This window comes from Ischnura elegans, chromosome 6 (genome assembly GCF_921293095.1).
Source record: "Ischnura elegans chromosome 6, ioIscEleg1.1, whole genome shotgun sequence".
NCBI classification, from domain to species: Eukaryota; Metazoa; Arthropoda; class Insecta; order Odonata; family Coenagrionidae; genus Ischnura; species Ischnura elegans.
Window position 1 is genome coordinate 18,681,370 of NC_060251.1, and position 23,599 is coordinate 18,704,968.

The 23,599-nt window shown below is 39.4% G+C and overlaps 1 protein-coding gene across 1 annotated transcript in view; it reads right to left on the bottom strand.

Moving 5' to 3' along the window:
* LOC124160506 (zinc transporter ZIP1-like) overlaps positions 1-14,936 on the bottom strand; it is a 29,702-nt gene extending 14,766 nt beyond the window's left edge. The window contains exons 1-4 of the mRNA XM_046536365.1: positions 14,618-14,936; positions 11,437-11,680; positions 10,051-10,304; positions 5,593-5,839 (exon numbers count right to left, since the gene is read on the bottom strand). Of these exons, the coding sequence (XP_046392321.1) occupies positions 5,593-5,839; positions 10,051-10,304; positions 11,437-11,680; positions 14,618-14,872 (1,000 nt within the window). The 5' untranslated portion in view covers positions 14,873-14,936. The remainder of the gene's footprint in view (positions 1-5,592; positions 5,840-10,050; positions 10,305-11,436; positions 11,681-14,617) is intronic.
* Positions 14,937-23,599: the final 8,663 nt, after the last annotated feature.

Below are 23,599 nucleotides of genomic sequence, written 5' to 3' on the forward strand. Positions count from 1 at the left end.
ATCCCCCCCTGCCTATCCTCCATTTACTATCCGGCAGTGACGTCAAGGCAAAATTAGCAGTGCTGAAACGCACTTTCCTTGACTTTTTTAAGTGTAATATTACTGTCTGTGTTTTTTATTACAAGTTATTATTTACATTTTATTACAGTTTTTTGTTTTAGTCACGATAATATATTTATTAGAAATTTTGTGGCGATAACATTGATAAAAGTGTTAATTGACTATTATATCTTTTGTTCTTTTGCGGTAAAATGGTGGAAATGTTATGGCAGATCGATATTTTTCATGTTCTAAACCACATGATCCAGTTACATCATTGCCACGCGACGTTAACTAGTTACTAGTTTATGCAAATATATCTCTCTACGACGTACTTGTTTATACAAGTATATTTCTCCAACATATTTACTATGGATGGAGCTAGTGCTTGGCGGGTAGGGGATGTTGAAAATGGTGTTAGAGGGTAGAATGTTAGGGAAACGAGGGAAGCGAAGGAAAAGAATGGGATTTTTTTTAGGTAGATTGAAAGGGAGTAGGCCCTACAGTGAATTGAAGAAGGCAGCGCTGGAAGGAAAGGGAGGCTCCCAGTTCACTTCTTTAATACTCCATGGAAACCCACCTTAATCGGTAGAATACTGTAATAATAATAAAATAATATCTTTTGTTAACCAGTGCCGGAACGTTCCAGCACCATGAGTCCGGTCTAAATCCATTAGGTTAGGTTCAAACGCTTTTGCTTCAGTTCACACACATATTTGTCATCGAGGGTCCCGGAGTTCGTTTGCCTCTTTCATTTCCATCTGGCAAAACAATGAAACCACCGAGAAAACTCGATGAATCGAGAGTTTTCGAGTTAGGTAGTTTATTATTCACAATAATGCCGAACCAACTATAGGGTATCCAATCTAACCTTTGCGTTAAATGACAGAGTGAACACAGCACCACCCTTGCTCATATCAATCTGCTTGGAAAGTGTATATTGTGCGTGTTTATAAAACATTTAAATATAATCCTGTATCCAAAAGTTAATACAGATTTAAGGTAAAAATAAGCAAGGCAAAACTATGATGGTACAATTGCTTAAGATGGTCATTACCTTTGATTCACGTTTTGAAGTACCTAATTTCTGAATTAAGAAGGGTTGTCTTTGATTATCTGATCGCGACGTTTCCATTGTCATTTTTTCATCGCGTCAACTAGAGGAGGGAAGTCCCTCATTCAGAGTTAGCCCTTGAAGCGTGGAGGAGAATTTAATGAGCGCGGAAATGCATTCCCATCTGGGAAGTTTCAAGTCGCGCCACACACCACAAGAAACCTCCCTCCCAACAGAGAGCAAAGGAGAAGAGGCCTCCTGCGTCTATAGCATAGGCTACAGTAGACTGATGATGAATCAGAGCCGTGGTCAATGAATGAAATCAGGTTTACATCTAACAAATAGACTTAAATCTGTGTCACAGTAGTTTTGCTTGGGTTATCAGCACAACTCTAGCGCAAAATCGTTGCATAAAAAAATACCTGTGCTTATATTCAACTGGCATGTACTTCCTTTTTGGGGGTATCGCTCCCCGTACGATATAAAAGCACAGAAAAAAGTAAATAGTATCCACAAAAAGATAAGTATGCCCTTAATGCTGCCTACACACACTAGTTCGACCACAGTTAAGATAAAAATACTATGAAAAATAAGAATTTCAGGGATTACAAACTTTAATAATTTATTCTGGTTCTATTCCTTGTAATTGCACTGTAATAAAAACCTCTACAATGACCTTTTCGAATAACCCTTACAAGAAATCATATGGTTCTCATTATCTTCTGACACCTTCATTTAATATTTTGGCACCCCAATTTAATGTTTGTAATTTTTTATTTAATCTTTTTACACTTACTATGCTGGAAATAAAGCAGATAATGAAAGCGTAGAATTTTATCATCGAAAAAACTTTGATTTAAGTAATCTGACTCTTTTTTGTTGCACCTTTCACGTAAACTTAACTATTCATAAGGACGCTATGGGGGCCCCTAAGCTCGGGGCCATCGGCGATTGCCGACCAGCCGACCTGGCCAAACCGCCCCTGGTTCAGTCATTCATAAAATTCAACGCTTTACATGACCACGCTTGTACAAGGCTTGCTCAAAAAATTCCGTGGAAAACGGTCTTAAGGCAGAAACGGAAAAATAACAAGGAGGCAATGGCTTCATCTTCAATGGCTTCTTCTGCGACTCGTTTAATATATTTTGTACCTGTTATTTCCCCGAAATCCCATAAAAGGATCTATTTGTATTATACGTTTTCCTTAAGTGAATATTCTGGTTTCATTTGTTTTTCTCGTGATAGTAACATAGCCTTCTTAGGCCTATAAAAACTTTAACATATTAATTGATGCCGGAGAAAGATCGTCTCTCTCCCTTGAAAATGATTGAAAAACGTTCCTTCCTGTTTTGACACATGTGGGGAGAGGATTACCCTCGCATCAGCTACGTCACAATAAATTGTAAAATTGCAGTCATATTGGAGGTGCATCAAACAAGAAGCAATTAATATCCATGTTACCTATACTGAACATTCATAAGTTTGCAGAATCCTTTTCTGGGTGCGCTCTTGTCTTGTTATCTTTGGGTGACGAAGGTCTCGTTTCCTATCCTTCCCATATATGTCCTGGTCGAGTTGTGCTGCATTATGAATCAACTAGACGCATGCATGGATGTCTCCAGTACAATTGAGTTAGCTTTCGTCATAGGAAGTGTACCCACGCGTCGATTAATCCGGAAAAGGACTACCTACAGACGCTGAGGACACCTGCCGTATGGAATCATAACCTCATGTAACATCAAAACGACTGCAGGAATGAGACTTCTGTGGCCTTCGCCAAGCGGCGATGACCAGCGATGACTACTTCTATCTTTTCAACAGCCAAAATTGTAGCCAAAAATGGTTAATATTTAAAATAGGCAAACATTAATTATGCAGGGGTTTATTATAAAACGTATTCATTTCAAAATAATCTGTAAGAATAAAATTATGCATAGGTACCCATGGAAAGAATCAACTCTGAAGCGAGATTCCTCCGCGGAATAAACAAATTTATCGTAGTTATACATCGTAAAATGCTTACTCTCCAGATTTCATAGATTTACGTTCAAATTGGCGGAGAATAACAAGAGAACTGACCTCATGGTAAAGAAATTCAGTTGTATATAACTTGGACAGCCTTCAATGTGGATTATTCGTCCTCGCCTCGGAATTAAAAACTCGAAGTTACATTTTTAAGCTAGATTTATTGTTTTCAACCCGCTGCGCATCGCACTAATGAAGGAGCGAGATTCTTCTGTTCTTTTTCCCTCCTCTCCTAGAACTTACCGTGATGGCTCATCATCGCGGCTGCTTCGGCATACTTTTCTTTTCCGTTTCTTCCCCTCTCCGAGATTCAGGGAAGAGGTATGTATAGGGTAAGCTGGAAACAAGTAGCTTTTTCAACCGAAGATCACGAGCAGAATTAAGAGTAAAACCATCATTTTTCCAGTGGTTAACTTGTGTCTCATCTTGGAGAACAATGAGTAGTTTTCTTTGAAGTGGCAATTATTTTAGAAATCGGTGAAACATAACACATGAAACCATGGTTTGCAGTTAGAGTGGAGTACTTTCACCCATAGTTTCTTAATAATTGCGCAGTTAGCTTTCAAGTCAGTCTATTTAACCAACGAAGCGGGTCTATGGGTTACGAGAATCACGAAAACTTTTACTTATCGCATTGCGGGGTAATAAGGCGAAATCAAGAACTGTTACACATCTTTTGAATGCCGCATGATGCAAAAGATTTCACTGAGGTTCTCTTTAGGCAGTGCGAATGCAATGCTTGATAGCTACATCGAATTAGGAGAAACATAAATATTTTTATCAGGGGAAATGAATTAAAGATGATGATGACCTTAAAATACTAGGATTGCAAAATAGTGATTGATATTTCACGAATACGTTCACTGCCTCCCTCACGTGATAATTCGGCACAAAAAAGGGCAGGATCCAGGATCGCCGTTACATTTATAAAATGGAATTGAGGAAGAAAAATAAATGTGTTATCATGGGACGTGGATGGGCTAGAAAAAGATCTCCTTGAATTACCAATTTTGGCATGTGGACGTTGACTTACACCGAAATAATAAAACCTAAATAAAATTAACGACGGCTCAATAGTGTGTCAGGGAAAATTTGGGAAATCGTGTTCGTTAGGTTTAGGGTAATCGCTCCGTAGCACTTCCAAGGAAATATGACAATAACATTGCACAGAGATTACTCGTGTTTTGGATTTAAAAAGCCTTATCAGCGGGCCCTCTTGGTTATTTGCGAAAAAGACTGCATCTGCAAGGAAATCTCTTTATACGATCGCTAATGTCGTCAACTCATAACGACGCTATCGACCGTGCGATATGATGAGTAAGTCGTTTAATGCCCAAATTTAAATTCTAAAACTGCATCTCCAAATGATAATATGAAAGCTAAGCCAATTTTTTCCCTTGAGATAAGCGATTGCTGGTTAAAAGCCGAGACAAGATTCTCACGACCGCGTAACTTAAAGAAAATCAAAAGGCAGTTAGCCACTCGGGAAATCAAGCTGATTTGATGGTGACTTTAATAAAGCCAGAAAAGTGCTAAATAGCTTTATTTTTGCTATGAAAGCCTAATACCGGACCACGAAGAACATTTATAGAAATATGTATGTGTAAATTTTAGCTGTGATGGACTTCTACATAATAGATTTTTCAGAATTCATTTAAGCACATTCAGTTTATCAGTGCATCCGAAAACCAAACATCATCCTTTGTGGCGTAAGTTGCATTGCTAAGAAACATTTTTGGGGTTGAGGATAACAATTTTGGGGAAAAAAACATATTACGTAATGATTGTTTATCTTAATTATTCATTGTTTCGTTTGAAATGCACATTAATCATTGAAACGGCCGAACATTCTGATTCAGTTAGTACCAGTGGCGTAGCCGGGGGGGGGGGGGGGGTGCGAGGGATCCGGACCCCCCCCCCCCCGAAATATAAAACCACAATTATTTTCTTTAATAAAATAAAACAAAATGTTGAAATATCATGAATTTAAAAAAATTTTCTTTAACAAATGACGTTTTTTCGGTTATGAAAAGTGTTAAAATTAGTTTAAAACCCATTACTTAGTGCTCTGTTTTTCAAAAATTTTTCTCCCTGGTTTTGGACCCCACCCCGAACGAAATTCCTGGCTACGCCACTCGTTAGTACATACTAGCTAACCAAAAATTCTCCGCTAGATATGTCGTAACGGGTTGCATAGTTTTAACGCGCGTATGGGCTCGGAGACCATCGAAAGATCTCTCGAGTGAATTAAGTCCCTGCGAAAGCTTACGTGCAGAGAAAATGCACGATTACGATACTAACCCTGCGGAAGTGTCACTCCACCCGCAACTGGAGTTTGTTTTTTTTGTGGCTTCCCCAGCCACAAAATCGTATTCTGCTGTGAGCTATCGCGCGAGATTTATATCGCTGCCTCGTTGCGAAAAAGTCTCGACGTAATGAGAGGATCGGTGAATGAACAAAAGAGTGTGACTTACCGACGTGGAGCAGGCCGTATGTGGCGAGGAAGCCGCAGAGCGCCGCCAGTAGGTGTACCAGTCCAGAGGCCCTGCCTGGCGGCCCTGGAAGTGGCGAGTCATCCTCTCCATCCTCTGACGCTTTGCCACCGCGCTGCAGCACCTCGAAGAAAACCACGTAGATGAGGGTGCCGGCAGCCATGCCTTGCAAAACCACCACGGCCACGGAGGCTCCAGGGTCGGTCGTTGTAGCCGCGTCGTGGAGGCCCTGGGAATAGGGTGGTTTCCTATTATTTTTTATTACCTAAATCGAAAGATTATTACTCCTGGAGTACGTATTTCACGCTTTTAGATTTTTAAATGACAATATCTATTTTTTGCGATTAAATGAAAAGTGAAAATTTTCAAAGCCGCGAAAACGCGACGGCTAGAATGAATGATGGGAAAACTCCGTGTGACGTCGTTCTGGTTCCCGCTGCCGCAAGTGAGGTGACCTTGGGGCGAGGCTTTGAGCGCTGATACGACGCAGGATGCTAGCAGGTAGCAGAGTACCCTGCTAGCTGGTAGCGCTTGGCTTAAATAAGGATTATTAATACCTTATCAAGCGTAGGAAACTTTCCGACCTTATGCAGTTTTAATAGGTGATTATTAAGGCATGTTTCCTGAGCTCTGTGCCTCATGCATGAATTGGTAATCTCAGACGATGTAAAACTACTATCCTTTCGTATAGAAACTAGGTCCCTGTGACGTCACGTGGAGTGGCATCGCATGGGCGCCAATCTGGCCTTTTTCAAATGCGGCTAAAATTGACCATTGCCATTCGTCTAAACCGGTATTTCTAAAACCAAATAATTTGTACTTTATGAATACACTAATGGTGGGTAACGAATAGCAATCAATGCCTTTCGTTTTCTTTGATGAAGGAAACTACCCTATTGTAGGGTAGGAGATATTGTTGCTGATTGTTTAATAATCAATAAAGAATCGGCAAGCTTTTTTTACTCTGTTATAAATTGAAGAAAAACTCTGATACACTTATCAATTCTTAAATTACCTTAAATACAAGAATAAATTGCTACCGGAAACCAAAATGTCTCTTAATGATTACTACTTGAACAAGGTCCGAAAAGTCAACTCAGACATAAGAAAAAAATGGATTTCTTTCATAGACTTGACTGGGGAAGAGAACCCTGCCCAAATGTACTTGAAACTTAGTATGTCGAAGGAGTAGTAAATGATTCCTTTGCTTTCGCAGAAGAATTTTATAAATATTTTATTAGTGTTTTTGAAGCCTCGCACACATTTAACGATATTCGAAACAAGTTTAATTCAGAAGACTTCTATTTATGTACGAGTATCCTGAATCTTTCATGTAACAGCTCATGAATAAACGGCCGATTTAAATTCTATTTCTCAAGATAAATCTACAGAGAAAGTTGGCATTGACAGTCGATTACTAGGAAGTGTTTTTGCATTGACAGCACTGGTCCTGTTTCCCGTGCATAAGAATGGGCGGGCATTACGGACCTATTTCATTTCAGTCCTAGATGATTGAGAAATAAATTACTAAATTGACTTCTAAAGTACCCTCATAGAGCAATATTTTTTTAGCGTGAATCTGTTTGGTTTCTCAGGTGGTTCCGAATGTGCATTAACGAACTATGCTACCGATGTTTACGGTGTCAATGCCAATAAAGGAGTCGGGACTATTTTCATTGACATTTCAAGCCTTCGAATTCATGCCACAAAATACTTACAAAAGAATTTGAGAGTGCTTGAGGTATATCTCTTGACTGGTTCCGAAGTTATTTATTCAACAAAAATGTTAGAAACTTCTTTAGTACTATTAGCAGCATTGGCACTGGTGTACCTCAGGGATTCGTTTTTGGTCGTAAGTATACTCTTGTTAAATGTGATGGTGGGTGGCGTAACATGGTCGAACTCCTTCATGATGCACAAAGGGTAAGAAAAAAGACTTAGCTGTTCCACATAATAAAATATGTATCTGCGACCGGTTTCGTTGATACCCCGTATAGCGTGTGATGGCGGTCAGATGATGATACGCTATATCGAAACCGGTCGCAAATATATATTTTAGTTTGTGGAACAGCAAAGTATTTTTTTCTTACCCTTTGTGCATGCTCTTCTTAATTTACGTGAATGATTTGTGCAACCATAAATTCAAAGACAAGGCAGTAACTTTTGTAAATGATGTGGCCTCAAATTACGTGAATTATGTAATTTTACCTGGAAGGTAGTGGTCAATGGCATGAAGCTTGACGAATCCAGTTTACGACTGGTTCCATCTGGTTTTATTATAATATCTTGCATTTAGTTTAGATAAAAACAAAAAAATCTAATATGACATATGTGATGGTAATAACGTTGATGCTACCTTTCTGTATCAAACTATAGAATGCTCGTCACACTCTTGGAATTGGCTCGTCATTAAAATGGCAAAAGATACTAAATACTTTGGAGTAACTTAAAACTATCGCTTGAATGGAATAAACAAATTAAAAATTTATGTGCTTCCTAAAACAAGTTTAAAAGCCATAATAGTGATAAATTTTTAATCCAATTAATTTTGTGCATATATTTTGTCTGAATTTTAGTTACATGTGACTAATTTCCTAATATTGTTGCACAGAAGTTAGTTTGATCACAAGGTTATTGTCTTTTTAGCCAACTTCCTACTTAAATATAAATAATAACTACATAAAAATTGTTTGGAAAAAATATTATATTTTAAAATATTATAGATATTAAATAATTAAGAAAGGCGCCCAATCCGAAATCTAAGCGAAAGATCCAAATCTACAAAAATCAGAGTCAAAGAACGGGGTCCCAAAAAATGTTGCAAAAGATGCGAAAGAAATTTTAATCGCCGTTAAAATAAAGTTAGATTTTCGTTGATTTATGTATTTTCTTCATAAAATTATTTTTTAATATGCAAGCTTTTAAGCTCTTGTCATTTTAATTTTGAAAAAGGACGGTTTCATTTCGGTTTTCCTTTTTCTGTGGTTCTGCTCCAATAGCGACGAATTTTAGTAGAGTAAGTTCCTCCTTTTACTAAGGGTTTGACTTACGATGGATTCGTATAGAGAATCATGCCAATATTTCACGTGATTTTTAAAATTTCATATTTCGTCGATTTTACTACCACTCGCGCATTATATCATCCGTTACGTAATTGCACCCCTTATGTAACTAAGAAACATATTTTTGACATTGCCGCAGTTTCATTCCTTAAACTGACTTCGAAGACAATACAAATTAAAAATTATTATAAAATGGAGTTAACTTTACGATCTGTCCTTCGGATCGGATCCATACCGTAAAACTAACACTCTACTGGACTATGATACCAGCAAATATTCTCGTCCCTAAGGAAACTACGGTTATACCTGTAAAAAGCAAGTAGCTGACAGGTTGAGGGGATTCGAAGGGCTCTAGCATCATCGGATAAGTTTAGTATATTTTTAGTGCATCCTCGGAGAGAGCACCCCAAAAACTTTTCCAATTGAAGCAATATGACTAGGGCAAAATTTCGTAGTTATTTTTGCAAAAATATATATAAAAAATGCGAAGAACTCGTGACTTCCCTTGATTATCAGGCGAATTGCTGAACCAGAATATCTTCAAACTTTTCTCCAAACTCTTATGAATTGTATAATTGTTTTTATTTGACTGATATTTGTGGTACGACAGCATTCCCTCCAGCTCAAAACTTTTAACCAGTATCACCAGCTGCTGTAAAGCTAATAAATAATACTGTTGTCAATCAACCAACAGGACATTATTGCGAAGATTGCCTACTAAATTGTTGTGGCATTCGTCTGTGTAAACACTGTACTCAACCGTGTTATGTTTTTATTTGATTAGCCACTCAGTATAAAAGTTATTTATCCAGGTGTTCAATTGGGTTGTACTGTTGTAATAAAATTACGTCGAGCACACTTGTGACGCACCTGTGAGGCTGTGACGGTAATACCGGCTCCGATGCCGAGTGGGGTGACCATGCCGTCGAAGTGAACAACCCCAAAAATTTTATGGTTAAAGCAATGCAACTGAGGTTGAATTTCCCAGTAATTATAGCTACAATGCATATGAAAATCACGAGAAACTTGTGACTTTCCTTGGGTATCACGTGAGTAGTTGTACCGGAATATACCCCTCTCATGAATAATCTGCCTATTAATTATAACATTATTTTTGTGATACGAAAGCATTCGCACCAGCTGAAGTTTGTTTTAATCGATATCACCATCAGCACAGCTAATAATACTAATGTCAATTAACCAAAGCGAAATAATTGCGAAAATTTCCTAGTGGATTGTTGTGGTATTCGTCTGGGTAAACATTGTACTCAACCGAGTTACGTTTTTATTTGATTATGCACACTGTATAAAAGTTATTCATCCAGGTGTCCATTAAGGTTGTGTTGTTGTAGCAATGTCAAGCACACTTGTGACGCACCTGTGAGGCTGTGACAGCGATTCCGGCTCCGATGCCGAGTGGGGTGACCATGGCGAAGGTGGCGACGTACGCGAGGAGAAGGGCGGGCCGGGTGCGGGCCGACACCAGCTCCACACCAACACAGAAGGCGATCACCAACTTGTGCGCTGCTATGGCTCCACACAGCACCCACACGCTCGAGGCGTCCGACTCCAGGCCCACCGCAAGGCCCTCGAACACCGCGTGGAACGACAGGGCAAGCACGGCCAGTAAACCTTGTAACAAGATGACAAGGTTGAAAATTTTATAAGCGGGACATTTGAAGAAAGAAACCCGAGCATTGAAAAGAGCCTGAGAACATCTAAAATCCTCCATGTTTACAGTAAATAGGCTTTACTTTGACCGTTCCTTGTCCCAGTATAAGGATTTGATGAAACCTTTTTCAAGGCCCTTTAGGTACGATTTTGTATATAAAGGTATTGTCAATTATTTTTAGTTATAAGAAAAACCCAGTCATAAGAATGCATAAACACTAGAAATTCAACTGTCGAACTTTTCAGCGAAATAGATTAATCTTCTGCTTTTCTAAGCTCGCATTCCTTGTTTATAGACGCCAGTGATAAAAAATAATCGTTCCGGTATTTTCATCATTTATGGTTTAAAGAAAAGGTTAGTGAAGAGTATGATCTGGAGTGTAGCGCTTTACAGTGCAGAAACGTGGACACTGAGGAAAGGAGACGAGAGAAGACTCGAGGCATTCGAGATGTGGGTGTGGCGAAGAATGGAGAAGGTGAAGTGGACGGAGAGGAGGAGGAACGACGAAGTGCTGGACATTGTGGGTGAGGAGAGGCAGGTTTTAGATGAGATACGGAGGAGACAGAAGGTATGGATGGAGCGAGTATTTAGCGGGGATGGGATGTTGAAAACAGTGTTAGAGGGAAGAATTTTAGGTAAACGAGGGAGAGGAAGGAAAAGAATAGGATTTTTAGATAAAATGAAAGGTAGTAGGTCTTATTGTGCACTGAAGAGGGAAGTGCATGATATAAGGGGAGGCTCCCGGAATTCTTCTTAAGCACTCCATGAAAACCTACCTTAATCGGTAAATTACTTTAATAATAATAGTACATTATAATTTAAACATACAGAAAGCTGTACAGATTTATTTCATAAAAATAGCTGATAAATTCGTGATAGCTGGAAGCTATCACGAATGTATTGGCGAAAATGTATAAATAAATACATATGTGATTAGCTTTAAAAATATTTACTCAGAAAAAGGGGCATTCACATATTTACCAGTATTTGTGTGGGATAACCCACTATTCTCAATGAGAGAGAAGTTAATATATAAACATATTTACGAAAAAAAAACAGGTCCGGCGAAATCCGTAAGTTTGGTCATTCTACCTTTAAGGGAAGGGACTTCTTTAACTGTCGGGCGCAGGGCCGGGCCCTCGTTTTCTTGCATCACAGACGCCGTGGAGCAGCGGCGGGCGCCGACGGTTCGATGCACGGCGTCCTGAGCAGCTCCGCCGATGGCGCTACCGTGTACCCAGGCGTGCGCCATCTCCTCCACCAGGTAGACGAGGAAGAATCCGGCGAAGAGGAAAAGTTCTGGAAGCAACGGAAGTGAAGGTAGGAGGCCTGAGTCCTGTAGGGAGGGTTACAACAGATGCTATATGAACAGAGCTGAATAGACAGCGTGGTAAATTGCAAGGAACTACAATCTATGCCAAAAATTCAGAATGGTGAACTGTAAACATGTATGCGAAAATTTTCTGGAGTTCCTCGGAGTGCTGTATTGAGTTGTGCCATTTATTGTTCATATGATCACAAGTTACAGTATTCAAGAAGTGGTTAGATATAAAAGTTGTTTATATTATCATAAGTTACATTATTCGGGAAGTGGTTAGATATAAAAGTAAATACTCTACGAAGAAAATGGTGGTATAAACTTGAATAATAATCAAAGTGAGGGCGAAACGGTCGTATTTTTTCATCTGCGTCTCGTCACGGCCAAAACATTTGCTTTGAACTCGTCATTGCATTTTTTATTAAGAGATTCAAACTTCCATAGTAGGCACAAATATATATTTTTTGAATGGAATTTTGCCCAATATCTGGTCGTTGAAATGGCCACAGCGTTGACTTCATTTCAGGAGATTCAGAATAACATTATCGACGTTACTCATGCGGTTTTGAAAATACTGCAGCAAAGCTTTTCATTTGATAAAATATTGATTTTGGTACCCTAACTTAACATTAACCACTAAGAAGTAAATCGTCTCGCGTTAAGTTCACTTCTGTTTTGCCGTGCTGATTTTATATGGAAAACTTTTGTTTCTAATTTCTCTTTAATAGCATATGCAGTGGAAGGTAAAACGGCATATATAGGTTCCTTGGATACAAATATCATATTTTTTACATGAATTATACGGTTATTTGTAAAACAATTAATCTAAAATGTGCGAATATAAAATAATATTGAGTAACGTAGATTATTTCGTTAGTTCAATCAACGGCGAAGATTAATCAAAGGGAAATGTACATAAATTAACTATTTCCTTGTGAAAATAAGCAGTACTGCTTGAATAATGAGCTTTTGACACGAAATTTTCTCCAGCCTACATCACCACTAGATGCGCAACGACCTGCCTTGTATAAGAAGGACCACGACTATGAAAAATCGATTATCGGAATAATCAAATCGTATTGAATCGACGCATATCTGCCGTGAATGTTTTTGTTGAAGAGTCTATTGGTATTCTGCAGTCGGTCCGCATATTATTTTTCACAACCAAAGTTTTTGAAGTTTTATATGAGTGACCGGAAGGATAATAAACACTACCATTGATGATACACTTTTTTCCAAGATGATTCTAGCCTTTTTATTGCCCCCCTCGATTTAATCATTCGGAGTGAATTTATCATGTACGAAACCTGAAAACCGATATTACCTGTTTAGTTAGCCAGACACAGGGGCGCAGCTAGGTGTTAAGGCTAGGGGGGGTTTCAGGAGAAACTAATGCTGGGGGGCTTGGGGTATTGCATATCCACCAGGGTATGCGGGGGTTATGAGGCCCTCCGTCGGAAAAAATTAAGATAAACGGTTCAAAATGTTCAGTTTTACGGCCTCCTGAGGGATATTCTATTAATCTTCACCGTATTCTATACGCAATATTAATCCAATTAAGTAAAATAGATTTAACTTAAAAATTTCTAAGAGCTCTGGGGGGGGGGGGGGGTTTATCCCCCATAACCCCCCTCGGTGCGCCACTGGCCAGACAGATGAAGATAACCCCATAGTAATGTACACAACTGTTTTGCTGAGCTGTTTTATATTGCACTGTGCTTTTTTTGGCGTATCGAGTTTAGTTTTTATTATCAGTTCTGATTCTAAAATAATTTAGAGCAACTTGAATTTCTCAGTTCAATTGTGGCATAAATTCATCACCGAAAAATACCCTTTATAACCCAATGTTGCTTCAAAGAAACATAAAAAATGTTTAAACTTTCAGCTCTATTTAGGAGATATGTAAAATAAATATTATTTTGTTGAGTAAATTTTAATGACGAACTATTTAGCTACCGAGATAATAATCATTGAGTGTAAAATTTCCAAGTTTTCAAAATGAAAAATCTTGAAATTTGATTTCTCCCAGAAACAGCTCTGGGGTAATACAATATCTTTTCCCTGTGCAAGTTAACAGCACTTCTTAAATACCAAGCTGTTGATACGTAATGTACGCCAGACCACATATATAAAAACACTGAACCAAAATATACATGGCGTCAACAATCGCTGTTAGCGGCTGAGGTTTGAATGGTTGAAGGACGGTGCCACCAGGCATTTTCAAATTTGTGACACTGCGAACGTAAACAATGGTCTATTCCTTTTCATATTTTTAAAATTACAATAGGGTTGTTTCCTATTATTTTTTATTGCCTAAATCGACAGATTATTACTCCTGGAGTACTTATTTCACGCTATTAGAGTTTTTAATGACGATATCTATTTTTTACGATCAAATGAAAAGTGAAAAATTTCAAGCACGCGAAAACGCGACGGCTAAGTATGAATGCAGGGAAAACCCCGTGTGACGTCATTCTGGTTCCCGCTGTCACCGTGTGAGGTGATCTTGGAGTGAGGCTTTGAGCGATGGTGCAATGCAGGCTGCTAGCAGATAGCAGAGTGCTCTGCTAGCAGGTAGCGATTGGCTTAAATAAGGCTTATTATTACCCTATCAAACGAAGGAAACTTTCCGACCTTATAGGCATTTTAATTGGTGATTATTAAGACATGTTTCCCTGAGCTCTATGCCTCATGCATGCATTGATAATCTCAGACGATGTAAAACTCCTATCTACTCGTGTAGAAACTAGGTCCCTGTGACATCACGTGGAGTGGCATCGCATGGGCGACAATCTAGACTTTTTGGAATGCGGTTAAAATTGACCATTACCATTCGTCTAAACTGGAAATTCTAAAACCAAATAATTTTTATATTATGAATACACTAATGGTGGGTAACGAATCGCAATCAATGCCTTTCGTTTTCTTTGATGAAGGAAACTACCCTATTATTACCTGGAGGTGGTGAACGGCTTCGCGCACCTCTGGCTGCATGTGCAGGAAGGTGGTGCACAGGAGCACGCCGCCTCCGAAGCAGAGGAGCAGGGAAACGGTGAGTCGGCCCCACGGTGACTCCGGACCTCTCTTCGCCCGCACCACTGCCCAAGGCAATAGGCCCAACACCAGGGGGCCCGCACCAAGCACCAACATAGCCGCAGCCTTGGCCTCCGTGGGGCTCGATTCCTCAGCACATCCTCCCGAACAATCCATCGCACTTTGACTGTCTGCAAGGATGAGGGAGATTCCACGATTCCGATGCTCTTCTCAGAATAGATGAATGCTAATTGAATGGTGAGAGCATGGCGTGACTGCCGGTGGCGCACTCATAGTCCTTTGGTGAGGCTATGAAATAAGTAGAACGTGAATTGCATACGGCAATCAGTGGTGTAGCCAAAGGGGGGTCCGGACCCCCCTCCCCGAAATTTAAAAGCACAATTATTTTCCTTAATAAAAGAAAACAAATTATTGAAAAATCATGAATTTACAAAGTATTTTTTTAACAAATGAAGTTTTTTCGGTTGTGAAAAGTGTTAAAATTAGTTTAAAACCCATTACTTTGTACCCCATTTTTTTAATTTCCCCCCTGGTTTTGGACACCCCCCGAACGAAATTCCTGGCTACGCCACTGATGGCGATATTTAAGTAGTGTGGAAACTACCATTTGTTTTTTTATAATGGTATCCCTTCACTTTTATTTTGTAACTTCAAGACTACACAGCAAATTCTCATCTTCACTTCTTATTGAGAACCACCTTGCAATATTTGGAAATTATTTCACTCCGTAAAGTTCAACAAAAATAACATCTTTGAAACATTACTTGTTGACATTATGGCCAAATATTTTGTATCAGTATGAGATACACGAGTGTTGAATAGGGCTACGTTTATGATGAACTGTTTGGGAAAAAAATAAACATTTTATCTGAACCATTGCATTGCCTAAACATTGCATGAACATTGCCTAAAATATTTCAGGGAGTCATTTTGAGATGGGTACACTTATGACTCACAGCATCAAACTTTCTGTGGATTTAAACAATGAACCACTCCTCCCCTGTCTACAGCCTTGCTCTGAACCCTCTTAACTCCACTTTAGATCCAGCAGCTGCGATTGTACAGCAAAGGGAGTAATTGGGGCAGGGAGGTGCCTCAGCGTTTAGTATTCCCGTAATTCTAATGGGGAAAGACCATATAAGAGTAGACAGGCCTGATACTAAAAATTGTTCTGGGGTCAACGTTCAAAAATTGTTCAGGGGTCAAGGGGGAACGTTTAAAAAATGGACAAGATTTTTAATACGGTTATCTTTATGTTCGTTTTGCTTTCTGTATTACAGAGCCTCAGCAATTTCATATTAATATTAAAATATAGAGAATATTTAGTACAGTAATTGTTGTATGCTTCATTTAATGCCAAATATGATAAGACCGTTTGCCTATCAGACCCTTGTGCCCCTCCAGAAAAAAAACCTGAATTCGCCCTTGTATTTAACCGATTTACAGAGTATCATAAGGGAGTGATGCCATAAGGGGATGAAGTTTCAGTAATTCACAGGTATATAGTACGGATAGAGTGTCATACATTTTTCAGAGGCTCTCCGATCCCTACTTTGTGCCTTGATGAGGGCACTTCAAGTGCAGAACTCCGTCCGTCGAATGGGACGTTAAGGAGATCCCCTTGGCACCTTTCGTTTGGAGTGGGCTAATGTCGAAACCGGGTTTCTCTATTGTCGAACAGCTTAGGGCGCACGTATTAAAATATATTTATTATTTAAACTAACTGTTGGAGACGAAAAATTCGAAAAATAAAAAAAGGTGCAAGTAATTCTATATCAATTAAAACCTTGTTCAAAACCACGCATTATTTTATGATAACCCTGTTTATTATTTTCAACTAAATGCTCATTTTTACAAGAAGGAATGAGCTCCGTATTGAGATGACATCTACATCTACATAATACCCTGCCAGCCACCTCTTGGGTGCTAGGCAGCGGGTGATCAATCACCAGCATGTGGCATGCAATTGGATTCCCTCATGCATACCGCACGGTCCAAAAAACGTTACGTATACTAACATATTATGCTACCACACATAGGCGGATCTAGGGGGGGCACGGGGGCACGTGCCCCCCCCCCCCCACACCCTTAAAAATATGAAAGATTTATAATACGGTCCCATCATTGCGTTAGTTTGTATTACGAGGTATCCTTGTGCCCCCCAGAACAAAATCCTGGATACGGCCTTGCTTGAGCCCCCCCCCCCCCCCCCCAAGAAAGAAATCCTGGATCCGCCCCTGCTACCACATGCTGTTAGAAATAATAATAAAATTCAGAAACATGCATTAAGGCATACATAAGTTAGTAGGCTACACTACAAGTCATCTAATCTATTTGTGAGTTCTAACGCTGCTGTTATAATCTCTTATTGATCGTGAAAAAAAGACACTCTGAATCTGTCTGTCCTACCGTCTATCTCTCTTATTTTATTTATATGATTTTGGTATTCCGTAGCATGTTGGCGTTCGTAGGATATGGCTAACTTAGTTAGAAAAGACACAGCTCTTGAATTTATCTAAAAGATTTAGTCTATTTTCCTATCTACGATCTGACAGATATTCCCATCCGAGTTCATCTCGTTTATAACATATTAAACAGAATTTTTGCGATGTAGGTACTTGCAGGGTAGGTGAAATGAAGGTGATTTCGCTGGACTGAGCAAATATTGCCAATGGAATCTGATTCGCGAAAGAACATGCGAAGAGTGGAGCGAAAGGTTTCTATGAACACGTGCCGCTGCAAAGCGTAGCCGAGCGATCTGTGGATATGCCATCCAATTAGCGCCCAGCGTCGGAATAAGGCGACAGGTCCGCATTTCTCGGCCTGTCATCTGGGCCGTGGTAAACTTTCAACCGCTTAATTTTCCCTAGGCCGTCCACGTGTAGCCCCAGTGAAAATTGCACCTATTATGACCATTCAGGGCTCCAATCTGAAGGTTGGTTAGATTAGGCGAAGGCAGAGCTCACCAAGGGCGCAGCCAGGAATCAAGACTAAGGGGGGATTTTAGGCACAACTAACACTGGGGGGTATAAGGGTGTGGAATACCCGCCAGGGTAAGCGGGAAGTGCAAAGGCCCTCCCCTAAAAAAATTTTCAGATAAATGGCACAAAATGGTGAGTTTACGGCTTTCTGAGGGATATTTTATTGATCCTTACACTATTCTATAAGTAACATTAATCAAATTAAGTGAAATGGATTAAACTTAAAAAATTCTCTAAGCTCTGGGGGAGGTTTTATCCCCCAAAACCCCCCTCGCTACGCTCCTGGAGACCACTATGGACTAAGGCAGTGGGGCGTGAATTTCCCACATTTGTCATTGGGGTATTAGTTCCATTTCCTGGGTCATTCCGGTATCAAAACCTCAAAAAGCAATTAAATGCCCATTTTTGTGGACTTAAGGTCGTTTTACACGGGGCACGTACTTGCACAATCTGACGTGTGTACGAAGTCGCAGTCAAAATTGCGTCGTGTAAAGCGGTGAATTGCTTGAACACATGCGAGAATGCGTGGGCGTGTGATGGAAAAATAGCCCCTGTTCTAATTTCGTTCATACATTCGCGCAATTCCACGCCATTTTAGAAATTAATGCAGCTCTAACTTGCGCAATTCCGTGGCTCGTATAAAACAGCTTTTGCAGTGGCCCACCACCGGATCATCAATTAGACGTAGTAGCAGTATCCGCAGATATAATTCGATTGAAATGCTTATGCGCGTTTCGAGCTAAAAAGAGAGAAAAATAATGTCATGAATCGAAGCGACAGATGAAGTGAAGTTCCCAAGTAGGCTTCCGCGGAGTTATTGACGGTAAGCAGCGATTATTCCGGGTTTCCAGAAATTTGGTCGTCTTTATATACAACAATACAAATTTCTGCATCGACACTTCAGTGCAGTGGCGCAGCGAGGGGGGGGGGTTTGGGGGATAAAACACCCCCCCCCCCCAGAGCTCAGAAATTTTTTAAATTTTAATCCATTTTACTTAATTGGATTGATATTACTAAAAGAATCGTGTAAGGATTAATAAAATATCCCTCAGAAAGCTGTAAAACTCAACATTTCCAACCATTTATCTTAAAATTCCGCAATTTATTAATCTCGCACCTACCGCTTATCCTGGTGGGTATACCATACCTCCACAAGCTCTGATATTAGTTGCACTTAAACCCCCCCCCCAGCCTTAATTCCTAGCTGTGCCCCTGCTTCCGTGGACTTGAGAACATAGGCGAAATATTGTCCAGTAACATGGATAAATGCGGAAGGAAACCCGGAAGAATCGCTGCCTACCAGGTGAACAGGGGCGCCGACTTATAAAAAATATTGGGGGGGCCCATATTGGAGGTCTTGCCCCGGGAAGAGGTTAAATTCAAAGTGTGTCGCAGCACCAAAACACTACCATGATTCACACCACTTGATTCAGTTACCCTGCTCAACCTTATAATTATTTGTTTCAACACACATTGTTGAATTTATTTTAAAAGGTAACTTTCGTCAAACATGGGAAATAAAAATTAACAATATATTTTTGTGATTTCACATAACAACTTAATTATTTTCTTGAATTATTGAGGGGGCTCCGCCCCCCCAAACGAATCTTTGAGGGGGCTCGGGCCCCCTCAGGCCCCATGGAGTCGGCGCCACTGCAGGTGAAGTGAAGTATCTGGGAGTTACGATATCTTCCAACCTATCGTGGGAAACACATGTAAGAAATGTATGTGGCAGAGCCCTAAAGAAGCTACGATTCATCAAACATATTGTGGGAAAATTTTCGGATGAAAATGTAAAAGAGAGGTACCATTTCGCACTCGTCCGGCCTCGCCTGGAATATGCAGCGAGCATATGTGATCCGGTGTGGAAAAACTTAATCTGTGAACCTAATAGAATACCAAGGAAAGCAGCGCAATTTGACAAAAACTGCAATGGGTGTACAGGAAGCGTTACTTTTATGTAAAACGGATTAGGCCGAGAGCGGCTAGAGACTCGGAGGCTGCGCGCCAGGCTTTGATTGCCTGAACAATTGAGAAAATATATCTTTAAGAGCAACACGGAGCAGGGGTGCCGCTAAGAATTAAGGCTAGGGTGGATTTTTGGCGCAACTAATACTTAGAAGTGTGGGGATTATTGCATACCCGAAAAGGTAAAGTGGCAGGTGTGGGAAGACTCCCCAGAAAAATTTTAAGATAAATGGTTTAAAATGGTGATTTTTATGGCTTTCTAAGGGATATTTGACTAATCCTAACACTTCTATAAGTAATAATAATCCAATTAAGTAATATGGATTAAACTTAAATATTTCTCTGAGATCTGGGGGGGGGGGGTTTATCCCCCAAAACCCCCCTCGCTGCGCCACTGAAATGGAGAACATCATATGAGAACCGTACGAGTGGCGTAACTATGAGGGGGATTAGGGGATAGACTTCCCCCCCCCCCTCAAAGCCTCTGAGATATAAAAAAGTTATTAAAAACTATTGTCTAGTTTGAACTTTAATAACTTCATCTGCTTAAAGTTAAATTTTATTGCCAAAGTATACGTCATTGGGTGGTGCTCTTTGGGAAAGGTATGGCAAGGAGTGGGGAATGTCCAAAAAATATTTGTTTGTTCACAAGATAAATGGCTCCTTCTTGCACAATTTCCAGTTTTTCCAAAGTGTCCAGTCTCTGGCCTTTTCAAAAATTTTCCCGAAAAAGTTGCCTGGGGTCGCCACCCCAGGCCTTCCCATCCCCCAAAGCATGTTCCTAGTTATGCTACTGAACCGTATTATATTTCCATGTCTGACAGAAACGATAAATTAAGAAAGATATTTTGGCAAACAATTCATTTTTCCCTCGAACAATAGAAGTCTTTGCTAAAATCTAGGGGGAATATCATTAGAGCATTTCCTTTTTATTTTTTAACAGCTGGTGTCCTAATAACCCCTGCCGCACACCTAATGAGGCGGCATGCAGGGTAGAATGATGATGTAGATTTTACTCCTCCGGTGTTAATTTTGGGGGTGCCCAAAGGCTTAACTGGGAGCTTTTGGTCTGTAGTCGCTCGAGCCACTTGGCCCTAACTCTGTCATATAATTTTGATGCCAATGTATTTTATTTGTGGATGTCTGCCATTCACAGTTGTTTAATGAGTGTGTGTGCTGGCTCTTTAGGAGTATTGAAAAGATGATCGTTGATCAGGAGTTCTGTGGTACTTTTATTGAGTTTATAACAGGCACGTAGCCAAAAATTTGCTTTGGGGGTGCTTGAAATGTGTGCAGGTCGCCTTCACTGAAATGTTTTGTCAATTCTTATGCATCAATTCTAATCATACATTTCATGGTGTCATCTAATTATTTCGTTTACATAGAGCTGAAAATTTAATTTATAGACTCATTATTGGCGAACATTATGATATGTAAATGTATCGAAAAATGGATTGTCAGAAGATAGATGCTTCCACACTAGTTGTCTATTAAGTGTGGAAGAGAACAGAGTAATTTTATTTTATTCTATAACAAAAAAAAGAAAATTTAATAAAGGTAATACAATTTCTGCACTTCTTTGGCATAAATAAAGAAAATAAACCTTATCTTGTGCTTTTTCATAATTGTTTTGGTGTTTTACGTTAGAATTTTATGTACCTTTCATTCTGGCTAAATAGACAAATGGGCATGCAAGACAACCCCCTATTTTTCCAAAACTTACCATAAAAGGCTACTCATCCCTCATCAAGCACATACCAACTTGTGCCATGATATCATATAACCATGCTATTATATTATTATTGCTTCAATAGTGCTCAGTTTCCACCCTGTTCTATAGATTCTGTAATCCTGCGCAAAAGTTTGTAAATGGGCACTATGAAACCGAACCCAGCATATAAGACAACCCCCAAATTTGAGAAGATTTTCCTGGGTTATAAAGTCATCTTATGTGCCAGAATATATGGTAGATAAGCAGTTACTGATAGAATATGAATCATTCAGCTGCAGTAGGCATGAAGATCGCAAGTCTTCCACTGTGTGCAGGAAAATTTGCCATTGAGTCAAGAGCCTTTTTCTTCCAGGAGATACTGTGCAGTAAAAGATCCTTGTGATCCCCCACTGACCTGAGAGCCAGTGAAGAGAACCTCACCCACAGATGGATTGGTGGAATTAGGATAATTTGTGAAATTATGTCATTGCCCAAAATCTACAAAACAAATATGCAATGACATTTTGGTCATTGCATATTTGTTTGGCATGATAGGTCGATATTTACTCACATTGGTTAAAACTTATCTATGAATGTAACATCTTACATTCAGTTACCCGAGTGCATTGAGGAATAATGGAAGGACAGGTAATAACTCAAGGGTCTGCAAATGCTATCTAGGTAGGGAGGGGCTTGTTAGGGTAAGAAGAAAGGGTTGCCAACTGTCCCAATCATTAAAGAAAGAGTTAGGGCTATAAAGAAAAGAAGAATCTGGGAGAGCAAGGAAGAAGAGATGACCATATATTCCCATGCATGTTTCGTGCAGTCACTGATACACATTTTTTGAACATGCATGTACATTTTCTGCTGCCTAAGGGATAATTTATTGTTAAGTCTAACGTATGGTTATACACATGCGTTTATATACATGCATAAAGTCATTCACAATGAACACAGTATGTTCACAATCCATATATGCCATCATGGGCTAAGTTAGACCTAAGTCTCCTCTCATGTCAACAATCAGCCAGTCTTTTTTCACTTTTATTAATACTGGCTTTATACTGGTCAGGGGAGTAAGGAAATCAAATATTGGGGATAAAAATCATGGAAATATCAGAGAAATTACATTATGGTCAGGGTAATATTCCAGAGGTGCATTAAAAAACAACAACACATTGCTGCATTTGTGTGGTGAGGTTGACATTATGTGTCATCCAGGCTGAGTGGAATGGAATGGCACACATTAGGCATTCCTTGACTTACCCATTTAGCACAATGTGTTGCTGAAACGTTGCAAAAGGGTTGTGCGAGGTTGCTGGAGTTGCAGGATGCAGATAGGCATTTGACAACATTTCTGCAACGTCCCAAACATCGCTGATTCACTCGTTTGGTCTGAAAAATTTTATAATGTAATATTTTAGCAAGAGGATATGCATATTTAAATCCAATTCATACCATTCATAAGACAGTGATTGTATGCGAGAGTGGAATATTCTCTAGGTTGCAGAAAGGTTGCGACATGATTCTGGTCGCTTAGCGGAGTATTATTTGGACATAGTTTTCCCCAAACATGCATTCAAATATGGGGTTTTTAAAGTGTATATTAATCTTCTGAAGCAAATTGGCTCTTACAAGAAAATTTTTAGCCCTTGAGACAGTGTTAATAAGAAAAGGAGGAAATGACCTCACCTATGGAGTTTTTGGCATTACATATATACTACATCTTTAAAGACAATATTGGGAGGCTTTTCTCATACTTTTCATAAATAAATATTTTTTTTCTTTAAAGGCATATTGTGAGTATTATTTTAAAGGGTAGTATAAATGTTGCAAGTATGTTGCAGGAGTTGCAAAAATGTTGCGAGTGCATTTGCAGGAGTTGCAAATTTGTTTCACCAGAGGTTGCAGTTACGTTGCCATTAAGTTCCAAAAACATGGTAGAGAGGACTTTGCAACGTTGCCATTATGTTTCAGCAACTCCATGCTGGTTGCAGCACAATGTTTCTGCAATGTTTTCATAATTCTTTTGGTTTACAGGGTAATTTCATAATAAACCTTGCTGAATTTTTCCATGGAATCCCTATGTAAGAGTAATTTGCCATTTATTGAAAGTCAGGGAATTTTAAACAATTACCTCTAGAAATCAGAGAAAAGTCAGGTGAATTGGAAATGGAGAGCTGGTATGAACTCAATATTATTTTCTTTCACATCCTTTGGCAT